The sequence below is a fragment of the Gambusia affinis genome, linkage group LG04 (genome assembly GCF_019740435.1).
Source record: "Gambusia affinis linkage group LG04, SWU_Gaff_1.0, whole genome shotgun sequence".
In the NCBI taxonomy this organism is placed as follows: Eukaryota; Metazoa; Chordata; class Actinopteri; order Cyprinodontiformes; family Poeciliidae; genus Gambusia; species Gambusia affinis.
Window position 1 is genome coordinate 7,998,660 of NC_057871.1, and position 20,918 is coordinate 8,019,577.

Genomic DNA, 20,918 nt, shown 5'->3' on the forward strand with positions numbered 1-20,918 from the left:
GGAGATAGAGCAAATTAAAAAGTGAACCACACACAGTTGTTTTGGGCATGCTCAGTGCGCTGCAGTACCTGGAGAACCCTGACATGCATTTGAATATTGGATCTCGGTTTGCAAGGTACCAGCCTTCTGCCTGTCATGTTGGTTTTGTTTATGGCAAAACAACTACATTTCCTGGAGTTCTCAAAAAGTCTATTCAGTGCCATGACAACATATTTGCCTTTACAATTTTCCTCTGTGTGTACATATTTCCCCTTTTTGAATCATGACAAAACTATGAATAATCACATATTTGTCACAATTTTACCAGCTACACCCCAGTCTGATTACTGTCAGTTCTGTAGAATCAAGAAAATGCTTAAAAGGTTCCTGTCTGACAGCATGCAGTAGGCCAAAAGAGAACAAAAGGCAATGCATCTGTCAGTCTAGAAAGGCTTACAAAATCCTTTATAAGTCTATGGGATTCCAAAGATGTCAAAATCATGACACCAGTCAAACATGGTGCTGGCAGTTTTATGGTTTGGTAAACTTTGCTACTTTACTACACAGAAAACCTGCAGTAATTGATGGGATAATGTATTCTTCTCTGTGAAATATAACCTGAAGGTTTGTCCAATCATTTGTCTGTGACCTGGGTTATGCAGTAGGTCAATGATCCAAAAGACACCAACGCTTCTACCTCTAACACTAGAATTACCAGGGATTTCAACCTCTCCCCTGAAGTCCCGAAAGAGGGTCAAAAGACCCTGAGTCCAAACTGACGACTCTGATGGCTCAAATTAGCATCCCCTCTTCAAATGTAAATATGGCCATTGCCTGAGGAATCAGGAGGGGGGGGGAGAGCCATCAGGCCAGAAGGTAGGAGTGTGAATAGTCCATGTTGGGGGTGGGTGCGATCTATGATGGAGGCAGCTCTACAGTAGACTTTCCTGTAAGTAATGCTCGTCAGAGAGGGTTGGGTAGTTTTGAAGCATACATGAAGTGTTTTTGGAGAGATGTGACCTTTTGCAGCTGATCCATGATGTTGTGCTGCATTATCCAGGTCATTTTGCCAAATGTACATATAGTTTGCAAAACATACAATCTGTTTCAAGAAATAAGGTTTTTCTAAAAGAAATTAGTAATGTTTTTCTTTTAAATAAAGCTAAGTGGGTTTAAAATAAAAGTTTAGAAATAAACTAACCAAATTAATTGTGTTGATCCACCTCAAAAAGTCATGCAAAAAGTGTAAGCAAAAGAGATCTGGGAGACTTTGCACATGCAAATTTGCATGCAGCCTTTTGTGCCGTGGAGTATAAATGGGTGACTGCTTCACCTATTTAGTTCACAAGAAACAAAATGCAGAAGAGGTTCGCCACTGAGAAGGCATTGGAACTGATTCTGAGCAGTGCCAGCCCTTGTGATTCAGATGGAGAAGACATAGACCTTCAACCGGATTCGGACTCTGAGCCATCTTCAGGTTAGATTTCTCAACCTACCTATTTTATTTTCCTGACTATTTTTTATTTAGAACCAAACAAAAAGTTAATTTGAAATTGTTTATCTTGCAGATGAGGAGACTCTCTCTACCAAAAAAGAGAGCTTGTTTGGGGAGTGAGCCGTCAGAGACCGCAAAAGATGGCACAGTGTGGCGGGAAGAACAAGTGGGGACACATTTCCATTTCACTCCAATAGAACCGTACGCCACAGATGGAGAGCCAAGCGCTAAGGCCAGAAGAAGTATCCGGAGTCGCCTTCAGAGCTTCCTCTGTTTTATCACTCTTGACATGCTTCGTAGTATTCACGAATGGACTACTCAACATGCACGTCACACGGAGCAGCTGGATTGGTTCATGGATCTCCCAGAACTAATGGCATTTATTTCAGTCATGATCTTGCGGGGGGTGACCAAGGTTCCATCACTATGTGACAGCTGGTCAGCAAACCTGGCAAACCCAAGGATCATTGCAACTATGGCCCGAAACCGCTTCCAAGACATCATGCGACACCTACGCTTTGATGACCTGTTTACACGCAGTGAGCGAGCGGGGACCGATAAGTTTGCTGCAATCTCCGATGTTTGGGGATCGTTTGTCACTAACTGCATCGCATCCTTCAACCCTGGTCGACACATCACTATTGATGAACAGCTTTTTTCATCAAAGACTCGCTGATGTTTCCTGCAATACATTGCCACAAAACCGGACAAGTTTGGCATCAAGTTTTGGGTGGCTTGCGACTTGAAATCAAAGTACATCTGTAATGTCTTCCCATATCTTGACAAGGACCCCAGTCATCCCAGCAGGGAGAGACTGTCCGAGACTGTAGTGATGAGGCTGATGGAACCGTTCATGGACAAGGGCAGAACTGTAACCACGGACAATTTCTTTACATCACTGTCACTTGCACAACAACTGCTTAGCCGGAAAACCACTATCCTTGGCACAGTCAACAAGAGACGCTGGGAAATTCCTCAATCCGCTAGACAGATGGATCGCACTGAATTCACCACTCAGGTGTTTTCAACCACTGGTGCCACGCTGACAGTGTATGCGCCCAAACGGAAGAAGGCTGTTTACGTTCTCAGCAGCATGCACAGCGTGGTGGAGACTGAGGATACCACCAAAAGGAAGCCAAACACGGTCACACAATACAACAAAACAAAGTGCGGTGTGGATGTGATGGACCAAATGGTGCAGGAGTACAGCGTGCGTGCAGGAACATGGAGATAGCCAGTTGCCGTGTTCTACAACATGATTGACATGGCAGCACTGAATGCACATGTGCTTTACCAGGCATGCATTGGGGTGCAGGAGAGACGGGTGGACTTCCTGGTTGAGCTTGCAAAAAAGTTGGGTAACTCTCATGTGAGTGGGAAGAAGGCACAAAAGGAGAAACTGCTTGGCAACAACCTTCCACACCCAGCTCAGGCAAAAGAGCGAAGTGTCAGGTCAACCATCGATGTAGGAACAATTGTACAACTGTGAGATGCGTTGACTGCTACAAATACACATGTGGCAAATGCACCAGGGTCATACCCTGGCAGTGCCAGGTATGTTCCGACAGTGCAGACTGACTGCTGAGTGAGTGCTGAAATGCCAGTCACACAAGGACATGCCACACACGCAGCCCCGCACTGTGCCTAGTGTAAATATATGTGGAATTGTTTTATTTCTTGTATTCTTTGTATCATTTTTAATGACAAAAATAAAAAGCATTTAAACAAATAACAGTTGTTCTTTTGTATATTTCTCATGCTGGAATTTCAGTCCTCTTGACTTAGACACAAATACTTCTGGTCATTGCTCACAGCTGTACCTGGCTGTAAAATTTCTAATCCTCCATTTAAAATATTAAAATTAATTCATTGTGCTTTTTTGCTAAAATAAAACTAAGCTAAATATAATATATATAATCTTTATATTATAAAATACAATATACTGAATAGAACTAACTAGACAGTTAGTTGGGAGTTAAGCTTTCCCCCTTCCTTGGGTGCGCCAGTAATGGCCTTATTTACAGAACAAAAGCGCCTGTTCACACCTCCTTTTAGGATGCTAATTAGAATCCATCAGGTCATTTGACCCCTCTCTGGGTTCCAAAGGTAGAAATGTCAAATTACCCTTCTCTGGTAATTCTAGTGCTAAATGGCAAAGAATTGAAGCTCAATTCTCAAAAAAAATCTCTAAAATCTCTAATATATTTTAAAATTTTATTCAAAAATATTCAAAAAACAAAACAAATTAGTCAGGGTGTAAGTAAGTAAACGTTTTCCTCTGCATGGTCCAATTTGGAGCCCTTTTAATTTACGACATATTTATTAAGTCATTGTGGCTTTTATGATATAGCCTGTCGAAAAACAAAAAGAAATGACAACAGTTACATAACACAGACACACCAGTGGGAGGAGCATAAACCTGCCCTGGCATTGCTCTTTATTTAGATATCAAATCATACTGGCAAACTGTTGCTGCTCAGCTCAACAGGTAACACCATTCATTTGGTCAGGCTCCTCTACATTCATTCATTGATGTTGAAGCAGTTAATCCTGGACTAGATAAATGTTTATTCTTAAAGATTGTTTCAGCTTCAGCTTAAATTGTGCAAGCACCTGATCAAAGCCTTGGTGCTTGTTTAATATGTGATAGTGTGCCAAGGGGATGAAAAGTCCTGGATTTGCCAAGCTTATTATTTTTTAGAGAAAGCTAGTTCTCTTTTGTGATCTGACGCAACAAAGACCCGTCACATCTTCATAATCAAGCTCTCTATGTGTGAAGCTTTGTTCACCGCGTTATAGCACGTACCATTCCTACAAAAAGCATCACATCGATTTTCAAATCCCAGAAATTGTTGTTTGGTTTTGAGAGTTCCTTGCTTGTTGATGATGCAAGAGCACTTAATTTCTAATAACCTGGAACCCAAGCAGTCTGGTCTCCGTGGTTTATATTAAACCTCCAGAGTGAAGAGATTCTGATCAAATACCTAAAACTACTCAACAGGCTTTTTTCAGTGGGGAAAAGCAGCAACATACTCCAAACCGACCCCTATGACAAAGCTTCCCTCTCAATTTCTATGATAAAGCCCTGCCATTCACCAAGGCATGATAATTTTTGTGTTTATATTTGGGATGTAGTTCTTTTGGTCGTTCTCCATTTTTCATAAACAAAGGTGAGGCTCAGAATGTACATAGGCCAGAAAATAAAAAGCTTTGGTATTTTGGCTCAGCTCTTTGTTCACCACTGCAGCACAGTTTCCATCTGTAAACTGTACCAAAAGTAATAATCCCTCTTCAAAAGAAATTTTAATGAGACACCTTATTTAAGTGCAGTGATAAAAATGTTGTACTTGTGGAACATAGAGCCACTTGAAAAATAGTTATGCAGCGGTGCTCAAACACACAGTAGGTTGCACCAGTCATCAAGAAGCTCCAAATGGACACAGAAGAGATCAGTCAGAGCAAGGAAAATGTGAGGGGGAAAATGTCTGGAGATGTTGAAGCTGCAAAATGAGTTGGGTTTAATTGTAATTCGGCTCCATTTGTGTGGGTATACTATCATGAGGGCTTCATCACCCGCACCAATACACCCAATAAGTATCTGTGTGTGTCTGTTAAAAGTGCACACAAATATACAACTGCACGCATACACACACACACACACACCCGCACACACACACACACACCAACACACACACAGGCAGTCACACACTGCAACACAATCCTTGCTGAGGACAAACATCCACATGCATGAGCAAAGTGTGCATGTACACACCAACACACTGCTGTGCAGAACACACTGCTGCACACACGCAAACATAGTTTGAATAAAGAACACACACACCCTCTTCCACCGCACGAACACACCCACATACACACACACGCACGCACACAGTACATTCATTTCCCTTTCATTCAGCCCAGGCACATATTGTGCTGCAGTAACACACACACACACACACCCGCCCACACCCCCACACACACACAGTCTCTCTTTCTCTCTCTCTCTCTCTGCTTCTCTCTCTGACACGCACACACGCACACACCATTTGCAGAGCTTGCTCCTAGCTCTCTCTCCACACACACACACACACACACACACACACACACACACACACACGCGCACACGCGAACACCCCTCCCCCTCTATCACTGTCAGACACACACAAATACACACAACTACACACCCATTCCCTCCTACGCAGGCGCAAACACACGCACACACACACAGTCACACACATTCCCTCTTTCCTTTCTCACAAACACACACACACATCTCCCCTATCCCCCTCCCCCTCTGTCACACACATAAACTCAGGCGAACACACACACATACATGTCCTCTCTCTCCTTCTTGCTCACTCATATAAACACACACTCATTCCCTCTCTTGCTCTGGTTTTTCCCTCTCTCACACACACACACACACACACACACACGCATGCACACCACACAGACACACACACACCCACACACAGCTGCACACACTTTCACAGGCACATGTACACCAACACACACTCATACACACACGCACACACTTCTGTCTCCTGCTTGCTGTCTCTCCCCTCCCTCTGTCTGTCTCTCTCTGTCTGTCTCTTTCTCTCTCACACACACGCACACACACTTCCCTGCCCTCTCTCCCCTTCTTTTTTTCATGTCTCTCTCAGACACACACACGCACACCCCCACACACATGCATCCATTTTCTCTGTCCATAACACACACATTTCCTTCCTGCTTGCTGCACACTCATACATATATATATGTATGTCTATCCGTGTATGTTTGTATAAATATATATACGCACACACACCCGCACACACACCTCATCTCTCCTCCACACACATTGTGGCTGCCACTCCTTCTCTGACAACCAGACACACACCAACGAAGAGATGTACACACAAACAGGCACGTACTCATAAACAAACACACACACACCCTTTTAAACACACTCACACCTCATCTGCTCTCACGCACATGCTCCCGTCTCCTGCAGTTCAACACACACACACACCCACACACGCAATCTCTCTCACTACATCCAAAATCATGACACGTATCAACGTATCAGAGCTTACAGTATATGAAATATTTTCCCAGCCTGCATCATAAACTACTTACCTCTAGATTTTCTGAGATGTTCTGCCATTAATTAGCAAAACTCAACTCCAAGACTGTTTGAAATATGTTTACTTCACTGGAAAAATTTAACAACTAGGCATTAAGGAAAATGTTTTTACAGCGAAGAAACAGAAAATTTGAAAGAAAGTTTCTTGGCAGAGAACTGTACTGATATTTAATAGAAGGTAACTTATCGTTCTAATCAAAATGTAGCACATGTGCAAAATGTTAACCCCCAGTTTCTGTACTTTGGGGGAGATTTTTCTTTCCAACCAGGAGACAATTTGTTCCATGCAGGGGGGACATTTCACACCCACTTTGATAACTGACAATTTAAAGTACATTTTTTATGTACTCATAGTTTACTCATAGGTAAATGTGGTTGACTCCAGTGAATATCCACCGACATGAGGGATTATTTTGGTGTAATCTGGAATGAACAGTGCATTCAGGAAGTATTTACATTTTGTTATGTTCCTACTTTATTACAAATTGAAACATCCTTTTTATTCAAAATGTGTGAAAAAATTTTTGAGATTTTTGCAAATGTATTAAAAGTATAAAACTAAGGAATCAGACTTAAATAAGTATTCACAGCCTTTTCTTAAAACTTTGTTGATCCACATTTGGCAACCTCAAGCTTAGCTCACTTATCTTCAGACAGTTTTGACCATTCTTCTTTGTTCTTCTCAAGCTCTATTAGGTTGGGTGGGAGATGTCAGTGCAGCCATTTTCAGATCTCTCCAGAGATATTCAATACAATTCAAGTCTGGACCATGACTTGGCCAGTCCAGGACGTTCGCTGAGTGGTTCTGTAGTCACTCCTTTGAGATCTTGCTCATGTGCTTTTGGTTTTTGCCCCAGCCTGAGGTCAACAGCACTCTGGAGCAGGTCTTCATCCAGGATGTCTCTGTCTGTTGCTTCATTCTTCTTTCCCTCTGTCCTGACTTCCTGACTAGTTTGCCAGCTCCTGCTGCGGTAAAACATCCCCTTAATATGATGGTGCCACCACTGTGCTTTACTGTAAGAATGATATTAGCCACATGGCAAGCTGTGGCTGGATTTAGCCAAACATGATGCCTGATATTCATTAGACCAGATAATTTTGTTTTTCATTATCTGAGAGTCTTTTGTGACTTTCATCTGGCCACACTACCATACAGGTCTGATTGGTGGATTGCTGCAGAGATAGTTGTCCTTCTGAAAGCCTCTCCTCTCTCCACAGAGGAACAGTGGGGCTCTGATAGAGGGACCATTGGGTTCTTGGTCATCTCTCTAACTATTCTTAGTTAGAGAATAGTTAGATGCTCAATTCAGATGGCCAGCCAGCTCTAGGGAGGGTCCTGATGGTTTCAAACATTTATGAAGGGTTAAGACCAGTGGGCTCACTGGGATATAAGCAGCAGAAAATCTTTTGTATCCTTTCCCAGATTTATGCCTCTAGACAATCCTTCTTAGAAATCTACATATAATTCTTTTGATTTCATGCTTGGGGTTTGACGTCTGACCAGCACCATCAACTGTGGGTGTGTCAACAGACAGGTGTGTGCCATTTCAATCCAAGTTCAATCAACTGAAATTACCACAGCTGGACTCCATTTAATTCTTCTTTTCCATCAAATTTAAATCCATGACATTCCAGGATATTTTTTCTACAAAGCTTTGGTTCACACACTAACATGTTTGACTTTGGCTAAATCCAGTGATCACTGATGTTTTTTCATTTGATCACAGAAGGAACACACTTTGTTTAAAAGTCATGGACATGAACATTGCAAAGCTAAAACAGCTAGCTAAAAAATTTAAAACCCAACAACTACATGCTAAATTGTTAGTTCGAATCACTCATAAACTCTGACATTTGATGATTGATTTGTCAGTTCTGGATGTCAACATTTTGTTGTGCAGAGAGTTGTTGAAGTTTGACTTCAGAAGACAGATATTAAGCAGTAAAGCAAAGGAACAAGGAATAAAGTCTGCGTTATTGCCACAAGAAGGATCAATAATAAACATTTGTTGTTAAGAATGGTCCCCACTATTCTTATGAATGTTAGTTTGATATGTAGCATCCACTAAGCATTGTTTTAATATGTCTCACTAAGATAAGGTATGTTTCAAGGTATGAAAGTTAGTACCTGTGATAGTACTTACCTCAGACAGACCTCATAAATTAACATTTGTTCTGGTTGCTAATATCACTTTCTTTCATGTAAGCCATTCTGGAAAGACCTGTGGGTTAAGGTTGCAAACTATTTTCAAATTGTGAAAAAGCCAAACTGGTTTTCAGCAGACTGACATTTGTAACGTTTGAAACCGAGTTGGTTTCACACCATGTTTGATCTAAAGCTGATTCAGATCAAACAAAAAACAAAGTCAGGCCTAAATCTGGTACACCAAGGAGAATTTTTGACAATAGACGAAAATGCTCTACATTTGCTGATTTGTGTTGCACCTTGAACAAAGGGGTTTAATTTCAGTGTGTCACAGTGAAGAGTAAAAATATTGGTCTATGTTTAAACTCATTTGTGGTTATGAGAGACGTCTCATCAGTTAAGACTGAGATCTCAGATGACATTAGTTTCTATTGTAGAAATCATAAATAAGACGTTTGATCCTGGTGTAGGAGCTCAGAGTTGAGCTGCTGCTGCTCTGCATTGAAAGGATTCATCTATTCCAATCAAATCCCTCAAGGAAGAGTTCCCAACTTAGCAAGTTTGTCTCTATATTTAGTGAGCATACAGTGACTCTGAAAGTCAGCTAGCAAAAAAATCTGTGCTATTATTGGATACTGACTTAAAAACCTATATCATTTACTCTTCTCCACAATTGTGACTCTGGGGTAGCACTAGGGGGTGCTATAGCTCCCTCTGGATCAGACATAGCGTCCCCAAGAAAATATAAATTAAAACAAATCTTTTATGCGAGAAAATATTTTACAAAATCTCACTGTACTTACATTTTCCCTAGATAAAAAAAATAATACATAATAAACAATCAATAATAAATATAGTTATAAATTAACAACAAAACATGATGAGCCTTTAGACCTCATTTCCCACCCTGTATCCGAGTGGATGGGTGGTGGAGCTGGACTACTTGATGATTGCAAAAATATCTATCATATCTGTTTGAAGCTCAACAGAGAAGCTTCAGAAAAAGTTATTTTAAAAAAAACTTCTACTTATGTTGCATCACTATGTAGTCAGCTAGGAGAAGTGGAGCTCCACCAGGTTAGCAAGAAGCTGCAAATCAAATAAGAGCACAGATGTAGCATTAACAACACTCTGGAGTTTTCGTATATTATGCAGCATTATGAAGACACATTTTTAGACTTCTGTAAACTGATATCTGTGTCTTTGGAGTTTTCAGTTCATCGGTGAGCTGTGAACAGTTCATCTAATTTGTTTTGTTAGTAAAAACTACTAAGGAACAGATTCACATAAAGTGTTCCCCCAAAGAAAGGAAAAAGAAGGAAGGAAAGAAGGAATATGGTGGCTTATCTTTGCGTTGCTGAGGCTTTTTTGACAGCCACCAAAACAAGTGTTACGCAGGTATTTTAGCATTTTTGGGGAAGCCAATGCTATTCCTCAGCCGTAGCAATCGACAACTCTTTTTCTACACTCCATGAATAAAGAAACGGCACATCGTGAAATGTTCAACTACATTTAGTTTATTAGATAAAATTGTCTAAACGTGAAAATTAATAAACAAGAACATTATCAGTTAAAGAAAAAACAAACAACTGTTGTGTTATGAGTACGTTTGTGAAACAATTTATGACATAATCAGCAAGATTGTGATCCAAATATTCAGCTTTTGAGGATGCCCCAGAAAAGCTTTATTGGAAATGAATGGTGGTGACTCAGAACACTTTAGTAAGTGAACGAAAGCCTACAGAACCAACAGTTCCTCGTCTCACCCTAACAATCATACTTCCAGTGCCTCTACCATCAGGTGAAAAACATATCTCAAGAACATCCGTTTGAAGAACTTCAGACATAATTGGTCCCCTTGTCTCGATTTTGCTGACTTTGCAGACAGAAACCTTTTAATTCTCAGGATCTTCTGTCAGCGCACTGTGTCATTCCTTTTTTCAAATGTGTGCGCTCATCAGGTGTTTGCTTTAAAGGTTTCCGTCCTTTTCTCACCATCTTCTCTTACGTCAAACCTTCATGCATATTTAAATACAATCGGAGTCTTTGGCTGAGGCTAATTTAATTAGAACTGCAGCCCAGATAAGATTGCTGGGTTACAGCAGCATGGCGGAGTCATTTCCCATTCAAGTCAGTTGCAGCATTTCCATGTATCATATTGCTTAGTTGATTATTTCACCTAGCCAGATGTGCAATAGATTAAAACATGGATTTTGACCACTGCTATAAAATTGGCAGATACATTTTTGTACAAATTTATCGAGCTACGTAGTCAACATAAAACAAACATTTTATTTAGTTTTCAGACATTTCTGCTTTTCTCCAAATTTTCATTCACTTAATTTTATTTCACTCTCCTGCTGTTTCCATTTTCCCTTCTTGTGAATTTCCTAATGGGGTAATGTTATTCTCATTAAAATATTACAAAACATAAAGTCATAAGACAAGATACACTGAGATAAGGAGAAACATTGAGGCCAATTAAGAAATTGGAGAAGGAAACAAAGTGAAAGCATCAAGTAAACACTAGAGGGTGCTGCAGCATAGTTTTCCTTCAAAATATCCTCAGTTATATACAACTGCAGTGCACATTGTACACTTTTCATAGTGTCACCCAAGTGTATTCCCATCCCTTAAACCATTTAATATTTTCTACCATAATGACCACAATCTTTTTGTGTTGTTTTCTAAGACACACCAACAAAAGGAAAGAGAAGTGCCCCGGTCACCAAAACTAAATTTTTCAAGCCTGCATGCAAAATTCTATGTGCAGAGATAGTGAGTGTCTTTGAACATCAATTGAAGTTTGCCACAGATACCCCATGTTATTTATGTCTGGACTTTGACCTGGCCATCAGAACCCACATATCTGAGCTAATACAACATCAAAATATCTTGCCGACTCACTCTAAGCTCCAGTGTCTCCCAGCAGTGTTTCCCAAATATCAAAATACAGGAGTATAGAACAGAAGGATACAAGTTCAAAAGAGAAAAGTAGAAAGTTATTACATCACTTACATTTTGTGAAAAGAAAGAAAGAAAAACTGCCTTTCAGTTCTGGATACTTGTTATTGTTGTCTGATCAACAATAACTAAATAGATGTATTTAACTCACATGTCTACTTTTTCCACTTGAGGTATTAAGTTTTTATATTACTTTTAGGTATGAAGAAATCAAAAAACCAGCTAATATTTTTTCTCTCCTTTCACCATTGATCCATGTCTCTTCTAGTTGATCCTTACCCTTTTCCTGCTCATATAAGCCTGTTTCTCTCCATAGCTATGCTCTAATGAATAATCTTTAGTGCATAGAATATTCCTCGTTCCCCGTCTCATTGCAGAGTTCTTCTTGTACTTCTTTTACCCCTCTTCAGTGGCTCCTTTGCAGACTGCAGCTCCTTCATTACGGTGAAGGCTGTCTTGCTCCAGAGCTTCACCTCAATGTAGACGCTGTATACCCACAGCTTCAGGTGGAACACGTTGTTGGGATGATACGGCTGCCAGTGAGAAGACAAGAGTGGCTCTGTTTCGGTTTCGAACCCAAAACATCTCTGCTGACGTCGACACCTACCTCCAAGTCGTCCTGGTTCCGGACGGGTTTACCACCAGCTGCTTTGAGAAGCTCTTCGGTGCTTTTCAAAAGGTTCAACAGTTCTTCCTTCAGCCTCCTCCTCCCATTCTTGTACTCACTCATCTGATCTCTGTCCAGCTCCATCTTCTCCAAGGCGATGGCTCTCTCCAGCAGGCTGTAGCACTTATCCAAACCAGAATGGAGGCTCTGTAGTTTGCTCCTGATGTCCAGCTGGGAGGAAGGAGGAGAGACGAACACCAGACGGTCACTCCCCATGTCGTTTGGGAGATTTTCTTGATTCCTCTTGAGGATGTAGGAAATTAAAAAGAAAGAAACAAAGAGATATCAGAGAATAGGAGAGAGAGAGAGAGATGTGAGAGGACGGTTCGAGATAAATGTTTTTTATTAATTGTAAAGACTGACACCAGCTGGTTTTGGTTTTGCGATAGCCAAAGATGAGAACAAAATGTAACTCTGGTCTCATGTGATAGGAATTCGCTTTAGCTCATTCCCAGTACTCAGCCCAGCTTCAGCAGGTCCCTGGGTGATTTAAATCAGTGGTCCCCAACCTTTTTAGTAGAGCGGACCGGTCAACCCTTCGTAAATTTTCTGCGGACTGGGGTGGGGGGTTGGGAATTATGCCGTAAGGATCGAGGTGCCTTTGTTTATTACTTATTCTGCTGCATGTTGGCGCGTAAGACGTAACCGACAGCTTCCGGTTTAGTATTTTCAAAATAAAAGCTCCTCCAGACTCAATACATAGAACGGACATACTTAATTATTTCTAGCGGTACCAATTGGTCCACGGACCGGTAACGGTCCGCGGCCCAGTGGTTGGGGACCACTGATTTAAATTATTAACTTCACAGGGATAAGTCTGCATTTAAACCAGCTAGCATGGTACCATCTCAAACATGATGCATCGTCAAGAAATACATCACGCATCTCAGGTCTTGAACTTTTACTAAAACATTGATTTAATAAAAGCTTAAATTGCTTCTTGTATTTAACTGAGACTGCAGCGTTTTAATCTTGTTTTGTTTTGTATTTGAGGAATTGTTAACTGTTTTATTGTTACAAAGTTCAATCTAAGACTCAAAAGAGAAAGAGAACATACCATGCCGAGTGCAATTTACACAGACGCATTCAAACTCTGCCTGAGGAGGGAAAACGTAGTGCATGTCTGGGAGGAAGTGAAGTGAGCAATAATCTTGGCCCGTTTGAAACAGCAGTCAGTCGTTACCTGGACCCGAGAGTCTTGGTAAAAACCAAGACGAGTCTTGATTAATTTGTATTTACGTTCGCTGATGACAAAAGTAAATTTTGTCATAAACATATAGTTCATGGTTGTTAAAATTTTAGCCAGAAATACATTTTCTACAATGCATTTCAGAAAAATCCTGCCCCACATTTTGAATTGACAGTTTTTTCCACCAAAAACAAGTCGGAGCAAAATATTAAAACATGGTTTCTTGCTCTCAATGTTTTGTGAATGCTGTAACTGTTAACCTTTACGGAAGTTGTTATTTTACTGTTTGAATTAAGGAATAAGAATGCTTTGTTTGTTTTTGAGGAACTGTTAACTGTTTTATTGTTTAAACTATACGATCACATCTAAAACAAACAAAAAAAAAAACAACAGAAAAACAAAGAATTCTGAGGAATGCTTGTGATGCTGTTCAGTCACATTGTGAGAGTTTCATTCCATATCGTACTAGGTGGGTCCAAGTTTAAATTTGTGAATATATATATTTAAAAAAGGGTTTTGTGAATGTAGTAACTGTTAACTGATATGGCAGTTGTCTGTTATTTTACTGTTTGAATTAAGGAATACGAATGTTTTGTTTTTGAGGAATTGTTAGCCGTTTCATTGTTTAAACTATATGATCACATCTAAAAGGCAAAAAACCCCACAAAGAAATCAGAGGAATGCTAGTGATGCTGTTGGGCCACTTACGTTCAGTGAGAGAGTTTCATTCCATATTGTACTAAGTGGGTCCAAGTAAAAAAAAAAAAATATATATATATATATATATATATATATATATAAAAAAAATAAAGAAATTCACATAAATTTGTTTTGTGAATGTTTTAACTGTTAACTGATATGGCAGTTGTCTGTTATTTTACGGTTTGATTTATGGAATAAGAATGTTTTGTGTTTGAGGAACTGTTAACTGTTTTATTGATTAAACTATGCGATCACATCTAAAAGGCAAAAAACCCCCAAAGAAAAACAAAGAAATCAGAGGAATGCTAGTGATGCTGTTGGGCCACTTACGTTCAGTCAAAGTCGCATTGTGAAGGAGTTTCATTCCATATCGTACTAAGTGGTCCAAGTGTGTGTGTGTGTGTGTATATATATATATATATATATATATATATATATATATATATATATATATATATATAAAGGGTTTTGTGAATGTTGTAACTGTTAACTGATATGGCAGTTGTCTGTTATTTTACTGTTTGAAGTAAGGAATACGAATGTTTTGTTTTGTATTTGAGGAATTGTTAACTGTTTTATTGTTTAAACTATATGATCACATCTAAAACAAAAAATAAAAAAACAAAGAAATCAGAGGAATGCTAGGAATACGAATGTTTTGCTTTTGAGGAATTGTTAGCCGTTTCATTGTTTAAACTATATGATCACATCTAAAAGGCAAAAAAACCCACAAAGAAATCAGAAGAATGCTAGTGATGCTGTTGGGCCACTTACGTTCAGTCAAAGTCTCATTGTGAGAGAGTTTCATTCCATATTGTACTAAGTGGGTCCAAGTAAAAAAAAAAAAATATATATATATATATATATATATATATATATATATATATATAAAATAAAGAAATTCACATAAATTTGTTTTGTGAATGTTTTAACTGTTAACTGATATGGCAGTTGTCTGTTATTTTACGGTTTGATTTATGGAATAAGAATGTTTTGTGATTGAGGAACTGTTAACTGTTTTATTGATTAAACTATGCGATCACATCTAAAAGGCAAAAAAACCCCAAAGAAAAACAAAGAATTCTGAGGAATGCTAGTGATGCTGTTGGGCCACTTACGTTCAGTCAAAGTCGCATTGTGAAGAAGTTTCATTCCATATAATACTAGGTGGGTCCAAGTATAAATTTGTGAATATATATATATATATATATATATATATATATATATATATACACATACATACATATTAAAAAAAAAGGTTTTGTGAATGTTTTAACTGTTAACTGATATGGCAGTTGTCTGTTATTTTACTGTTTGATTTATGGAATAAGAATGTTTTGTTTTGTGTTTGAGGAACTGTTAACTGTTTTATTGTTTAAACTATACATCTAAGACAAAAAATAAAAAAAAACAAAGAAATCAGAGGAATGCTAGTGATGCTGTTGGGCCACTTACGTTCAGTCAAAGTCACATTGTGTGAGAGTTTCATTCCATATCGTACTATACTATATATATATATATATATATATATATATATATATATATATATATATATATATATATATATATATATATATATATATATATATATATATATATATATATATATATATATATAAAGGGTTTTGTGAATGTTGTAACTGTTAACTGATATGGCAGTTGTCTGTTATTTTACTGTTTGAAGTAAGGAATACGAATGTTTTGTTTTGTATTTGAGGAATTGTTAACTGTTTTATTGTTTAAACTATATGATCACATCTAAAACAAAAAAATAAAAAAAACAAAGAAATCAGAAGAATGCTAGGAATACGAATGTTTTGTTTTTGAGGAATTGTTAGCCGTTTCATTGTTTAAACTATATGATCACATCTAAAAGGCAAAAAAACCCACAAAGAAATCAGAAGAATGCTAGTGATGCTGTTGGGCCACTTACGTTCAGTTAAAGTCTCATTGTGAAAGAGTTTCGTTCCATATAATACTAGGTGGGTCCAAGTATACATTTGTGAATATATATATATATATATATATATATATATACATACATACATATTAAAAAAAAGGTTTTGTGAATGTTTTAACTGTTAACTGATACGGCAGTTGTCTGTTATTTTACTGTTTGATTTATGGAATAAGAATGTTTTGTTTTGTGTTTGAGGAACTGTTAACTGTTTTATTGTTTAAACTATACATCTAAGACAAAAAATAAAAAAAAAAAACAAAGAAATCAGAGGAATGCTAGTGATGCTGTTGGGCCACTTACGTTCAGTCAAAGTCACATTGTGTGAGAGTTTCATTCCATATCGTACTATACTATATATATATATATATATATATATATATATATATATATATATATATCTATATTATATATATATATATATATATATATATAAAGGTTTTGTGAATGTTGTAACTGTTAACTGATATAGCTGTTGTCTGTTATTTTACTGTTTGAAGTAAGGAATATGAATATTTTGTTTTGTATTTGAGGAATTGTTAACTGTTTTATTGTTTAAACTATATGATCACATTTAAAACAAAAAAACACAGTAAAACAAAGAAATCAGAGGAATGCTAGTGATGCTGTTGGGCCACTTACGTTCAGTCAAAGTCGCATTGTGAGAGAGTTTCATTCCATATCATAGGCTACACTGGTGCCTTGACAAGAGGTAAGGTTTAAACACACCCTTAAATGCCTAGAAAACTTATGTCCATAAACATCCAGCTTTAAATTCTAAGATGATTTCCTATCTATTCTCTTGCCGACAAAATGATACCAATGACACAAAGAGTGTCGTTTTTAAGTTTATCTATTTCTGTTTTTCATTAAAACTATAATTCATGCCTTTTCCACAATAAATTTTATGAAATATATTAATTCTCTCTGTCAAAGTCTGATCCTATTGGTTTAAAAAGATTGTGTGGAAGTATCTTTTCATATATCTTTTCTGAAAAGAGTGGTGTTTATATATTCAGTACCCCAGAAGTGGTTCTTTAATAATGCATCAAACAAATGTAATATCCCAGGAATGTATATCTTGCGAACTTTACAAACTGTGTCATATGCTGGAGGTGTTTTGGATTTTTTGTGGTTATATTTTTTGCATTATTGTTTATCTGATTAGCCTTAATTTCTGTTTGTTCTTTAGACTGATCTAATACAGTTTGAATGCATATTTAGGGTTGTTGTCCTGCTGGCTTTCTGCTGCTTCTAACAGCTTTCATTTCAGATTTGCTCTGCATTAAGCTTCATCCATTTTTCACTCAACTCTGATCAATTTCTCTTACTCTGATGTGGAAAGAGCCCTCCGCAGCATGCTGCTGCCACCACCACCATGTTTGACAATTTTCACGGATTTGTCCAGGGTGACGTGCAGATTTAGCAATGTCACAGTAAAGTATACGGCCGATACTTTATTGTGTGCTGGTCTATACTGTAAAAGTCTGGTAAAATACAAGTTTGTGTAGTAAACTTCTGTAGATGTGATGCTACATGTCAGACCACTCCCTGAGTCCCAGCAAGAAACAAAGCTGGATGAAGGAATGAACTGGCTTCAGACAAAGGGGAAAAAAAAACAGTAGGCAGGCAAAAGTTCATGGAGCAGAGATGAAAAGGCCAGCCCATAAACTGGTGACTGTTCATTCTGACCTGCTGCACTCAACACATTTTCTGTCCCTGCAACACAAAAACATAACTTTCCTCCCTCTTACATTACTTCTGCACTTAAAGTCTGTCATCATTCTTTTGTTCCCTCTCACTAAAACACGCTTTATCCTCAAACACAGACAGATGCAGACATGCATCCACAATCACACACCCACAGTGACTTATTTTTACTGTGACGTGCTGGAAAGTTACCGCCAGAGGAAAGTAGCTATGTAAATAGTATTTACTCACATATTGGATCAGTACGTCGGTGCACTCGTGCTGCACCAGCGCGGCGAGATCAGCCACTTTGGCCACCGTGCTCCGTTTTACAGTCATAACACCTCCCATGTCTTTATCCTCAGTAGGGGGAGTCCCAATACAAAGTACGCCAGCAACAGGTCTGCCTTTATTATATAGCCGCGCACGCCTCTCTCATCGCAGTGACATCACATTCCTCCCTCTGTTCCCACTCAGTCCCTCCTCTCGTCTTCCGGTTAGACGCCGTGATTTGGACAAGCAGCTGCTCCTGTTTCCGAGCTGGTTGTCCACCCTCCGCCTCTCCCCCGAGAACTTGATGCCAAACTACAAGAATTCAACGCGACGCGCTGGTATGGCAAGCTAAATACACATCTAATAGAGGGTGACCCTCCACCACAGATGTTTCTGGAAATAAAATAATGTACAAAGTAAGAGCAAAAATTGAGGTTTATCCGAGACAAAAGGATTTTTAATGAACCTTTGTTTAAACAAGTTATTTATTAAGAGAACATCATTATTTACAATAACGACCTGGCAGGGAGCGATTGGCATCAAGCAGCACAGAATTACAATAAACAACAAACTTGCAACCCTGTTGAGGTCATGAAAACAATTATTATGACATAAACATTGGATAAAATTTAACACTAAATATGTTAGCTGAAAGATGCAGGACTCAGACAGCATCTTCATTAAAATATCTATAAAATCATTTATTGAGACAAAGGTGCTGAGCTTCAGTGTCCTAGGTCTGTTAGCTCATTTTAAAACTGTGATTTTTAATTTTCTCTTTCTTGATAAGAGTGCTTTTTTAAATAATAGAGTTAAACAATTCATAGAATTTAACCCAAGCTTCATTTACTGTGGAGATTAGGCTTACTCTAGAGTCCACACAAGTCAAGATTTTCCAGATCACAAAGAAAGACTTATTTTTATTTTTTTTTATTAATCTTTTCTATGCAAGTTGGTTGTTTCAAAATGAAGATTTTTGGGTCATATCTTTCTGGCTGAGCAAATATTTGGCTAATATCTAAAGTGTCAAATTGTAACAGTACTTTCTCATTTATCATGAACCAGTTTAATTCACTTAATAAGACTAGCTAAGATCTAATAAATGGAGCCAAGATAGAGCTCAAAGTTTGGAGAGCTGGGACTGATGGTGGACAGTAACATCCAGCCATAAGGAGTTGCTGTTTGGCAAGGTGATTTTTAGAATTAACAAATGAAATGTTGGATTTATTGTTCCCATACACAGTTGACATTTTCTATATCTGCAGGGCCTTTGCCAACTATTTGGGTGCCCTATGGACAAATGCTCTGCGGTGGTTACTGAAATCTTATTTAGGAACTGGTGTTTTTTTTTAGTTTTTTTTTATTAAATGTTAAAATAGTTTGCCTTCAAAGTCAGAGAAGCACTATTGTAGGAGGGGCTCATCAACTAATTAATTAGCAGCTTATCTATCTTACTGGTACTGACAAAGTCAGGGAGAATTATCTGAATTTGAGTGTAATCCTGTGTGGGCTGTTCCATACTGCTTCCGTTGTATTCCTGCTCCTTTATGATAAACAGGACCGAGTGCTTATCTTAGAAAATGTTTCCGGCTACAGCAGGGAAACTGCTGCTGTTCTTCACTCATGACGCAACACAACATTACTTCCAAATTTTCACTGTCCTTAATGATATGTGACTACACTGCAGGCCAGTGTCCAAGACAAGTGCTTATTTTAGTTCCTGTTAGCAGCACTTCATTCCTGGTGGCAGCTCCTGTTATTTAAGATAAACTCTGAGAGGCCCTTTTTTAAGCAGAACATGTGTGCAGACAGATCAGTTCAGCAGACAAATGCATGTCTTGAAAAAGTAATAATACACCTTGAACTTTTAACATTTGACACTCACAATAAAACTAGTTTTATGTGTTTTAGTAGTGAAAACAAAAAAAATAATTTTCCTCTGGTGACTCATCACGACAGTACAGGATGTGATCTGTCAGCAAATAGATAGTAAAACACAGTTTTGAAAAGAATGTAGGATTTTCTAAGTAGATTTTATGTGGCTTGTCTTGTCTGGGCTCACAGAGCTGATCAAATATTCACACCTGTAGCTACTAATTTGTGTAAATGCCCACTCTTGCATATTAGGTAGACTGGCACTATTGCTGTGTTAAAGTTTCACCTAAAACACAATTGTTAGGACAACTGTATTTATTAGTGATTAGAACAAGAAGGGGTGGAGTTGAGGAAAACAGTGACCTCTGGTGGACAGAACATCTAGACTGCTAAAAAGGCCAAATTTGATTTCTGGTTGTTACCAAAAGAAAAAAATACCTGCCAACTGACGCTTTCGTTGGCTGCTGCTAGTAAACAAGACACAGAAGACATTAGTAATAAAATATTACATTAGTAATAAAACATGTCACTAATAACCTGCTGATAGCCGTCCTACATCATCTACCATAAATAAACTGGAAATACAGAAAGCATATACATTTCAATGGGATGAAATGTATTGTTAGCTGGATGAAAAGATATTTTGTCAAGAAAAATATGATATTTGAATAATTTAAGGTTGTGTTGTTTGTTTGTTTTTTTTATTAAAGCTGATTTTTTTTTTCTTTCCTTTATAGTGCTCTGTAGTAAAATATGTTATGATGTGAATTATCTCTTTATAAATTAATTGAATTATAAACTATCTTAACTTTAGGAAAAGGTAAATATGTTTATCACTGATAATTTATCAGTAA

The 20,918-nt window shown here is 38.0% G+C and overlaps 1 protein-coding gene across 1 annotated transcript; it reads right to left on the reverse strand.

Moving 5' to 3' along the window:
• Positions 1-10,245: 10,245 nt before the first annotated feature.
• cntf (ciliary neurotrophic factor) lies at positions 10,246-18,388 on the reverse strand. Its single transcript, XM_044114768.1, has 3 exons — positions 18,169-18,388; positions 12,320-12,622; positions 10,246-12,245 (listed from the first exon to the last, which is right to left on the reverse strand). The coding sequence occupies exons 1-3, from the start codon at positions 18,265-18,267 to the stop codon at positions 12,081-12,083; spliced, it is 567 nt and encodes a 188-aa protein (XP_043970703.1). The 5' UTR covers positions 18,268-18,388; the 3' UTR covers positions 10,246-12,080.
• Positions 18,389-20,918: the final 2,530 nt, after the last annotated feature.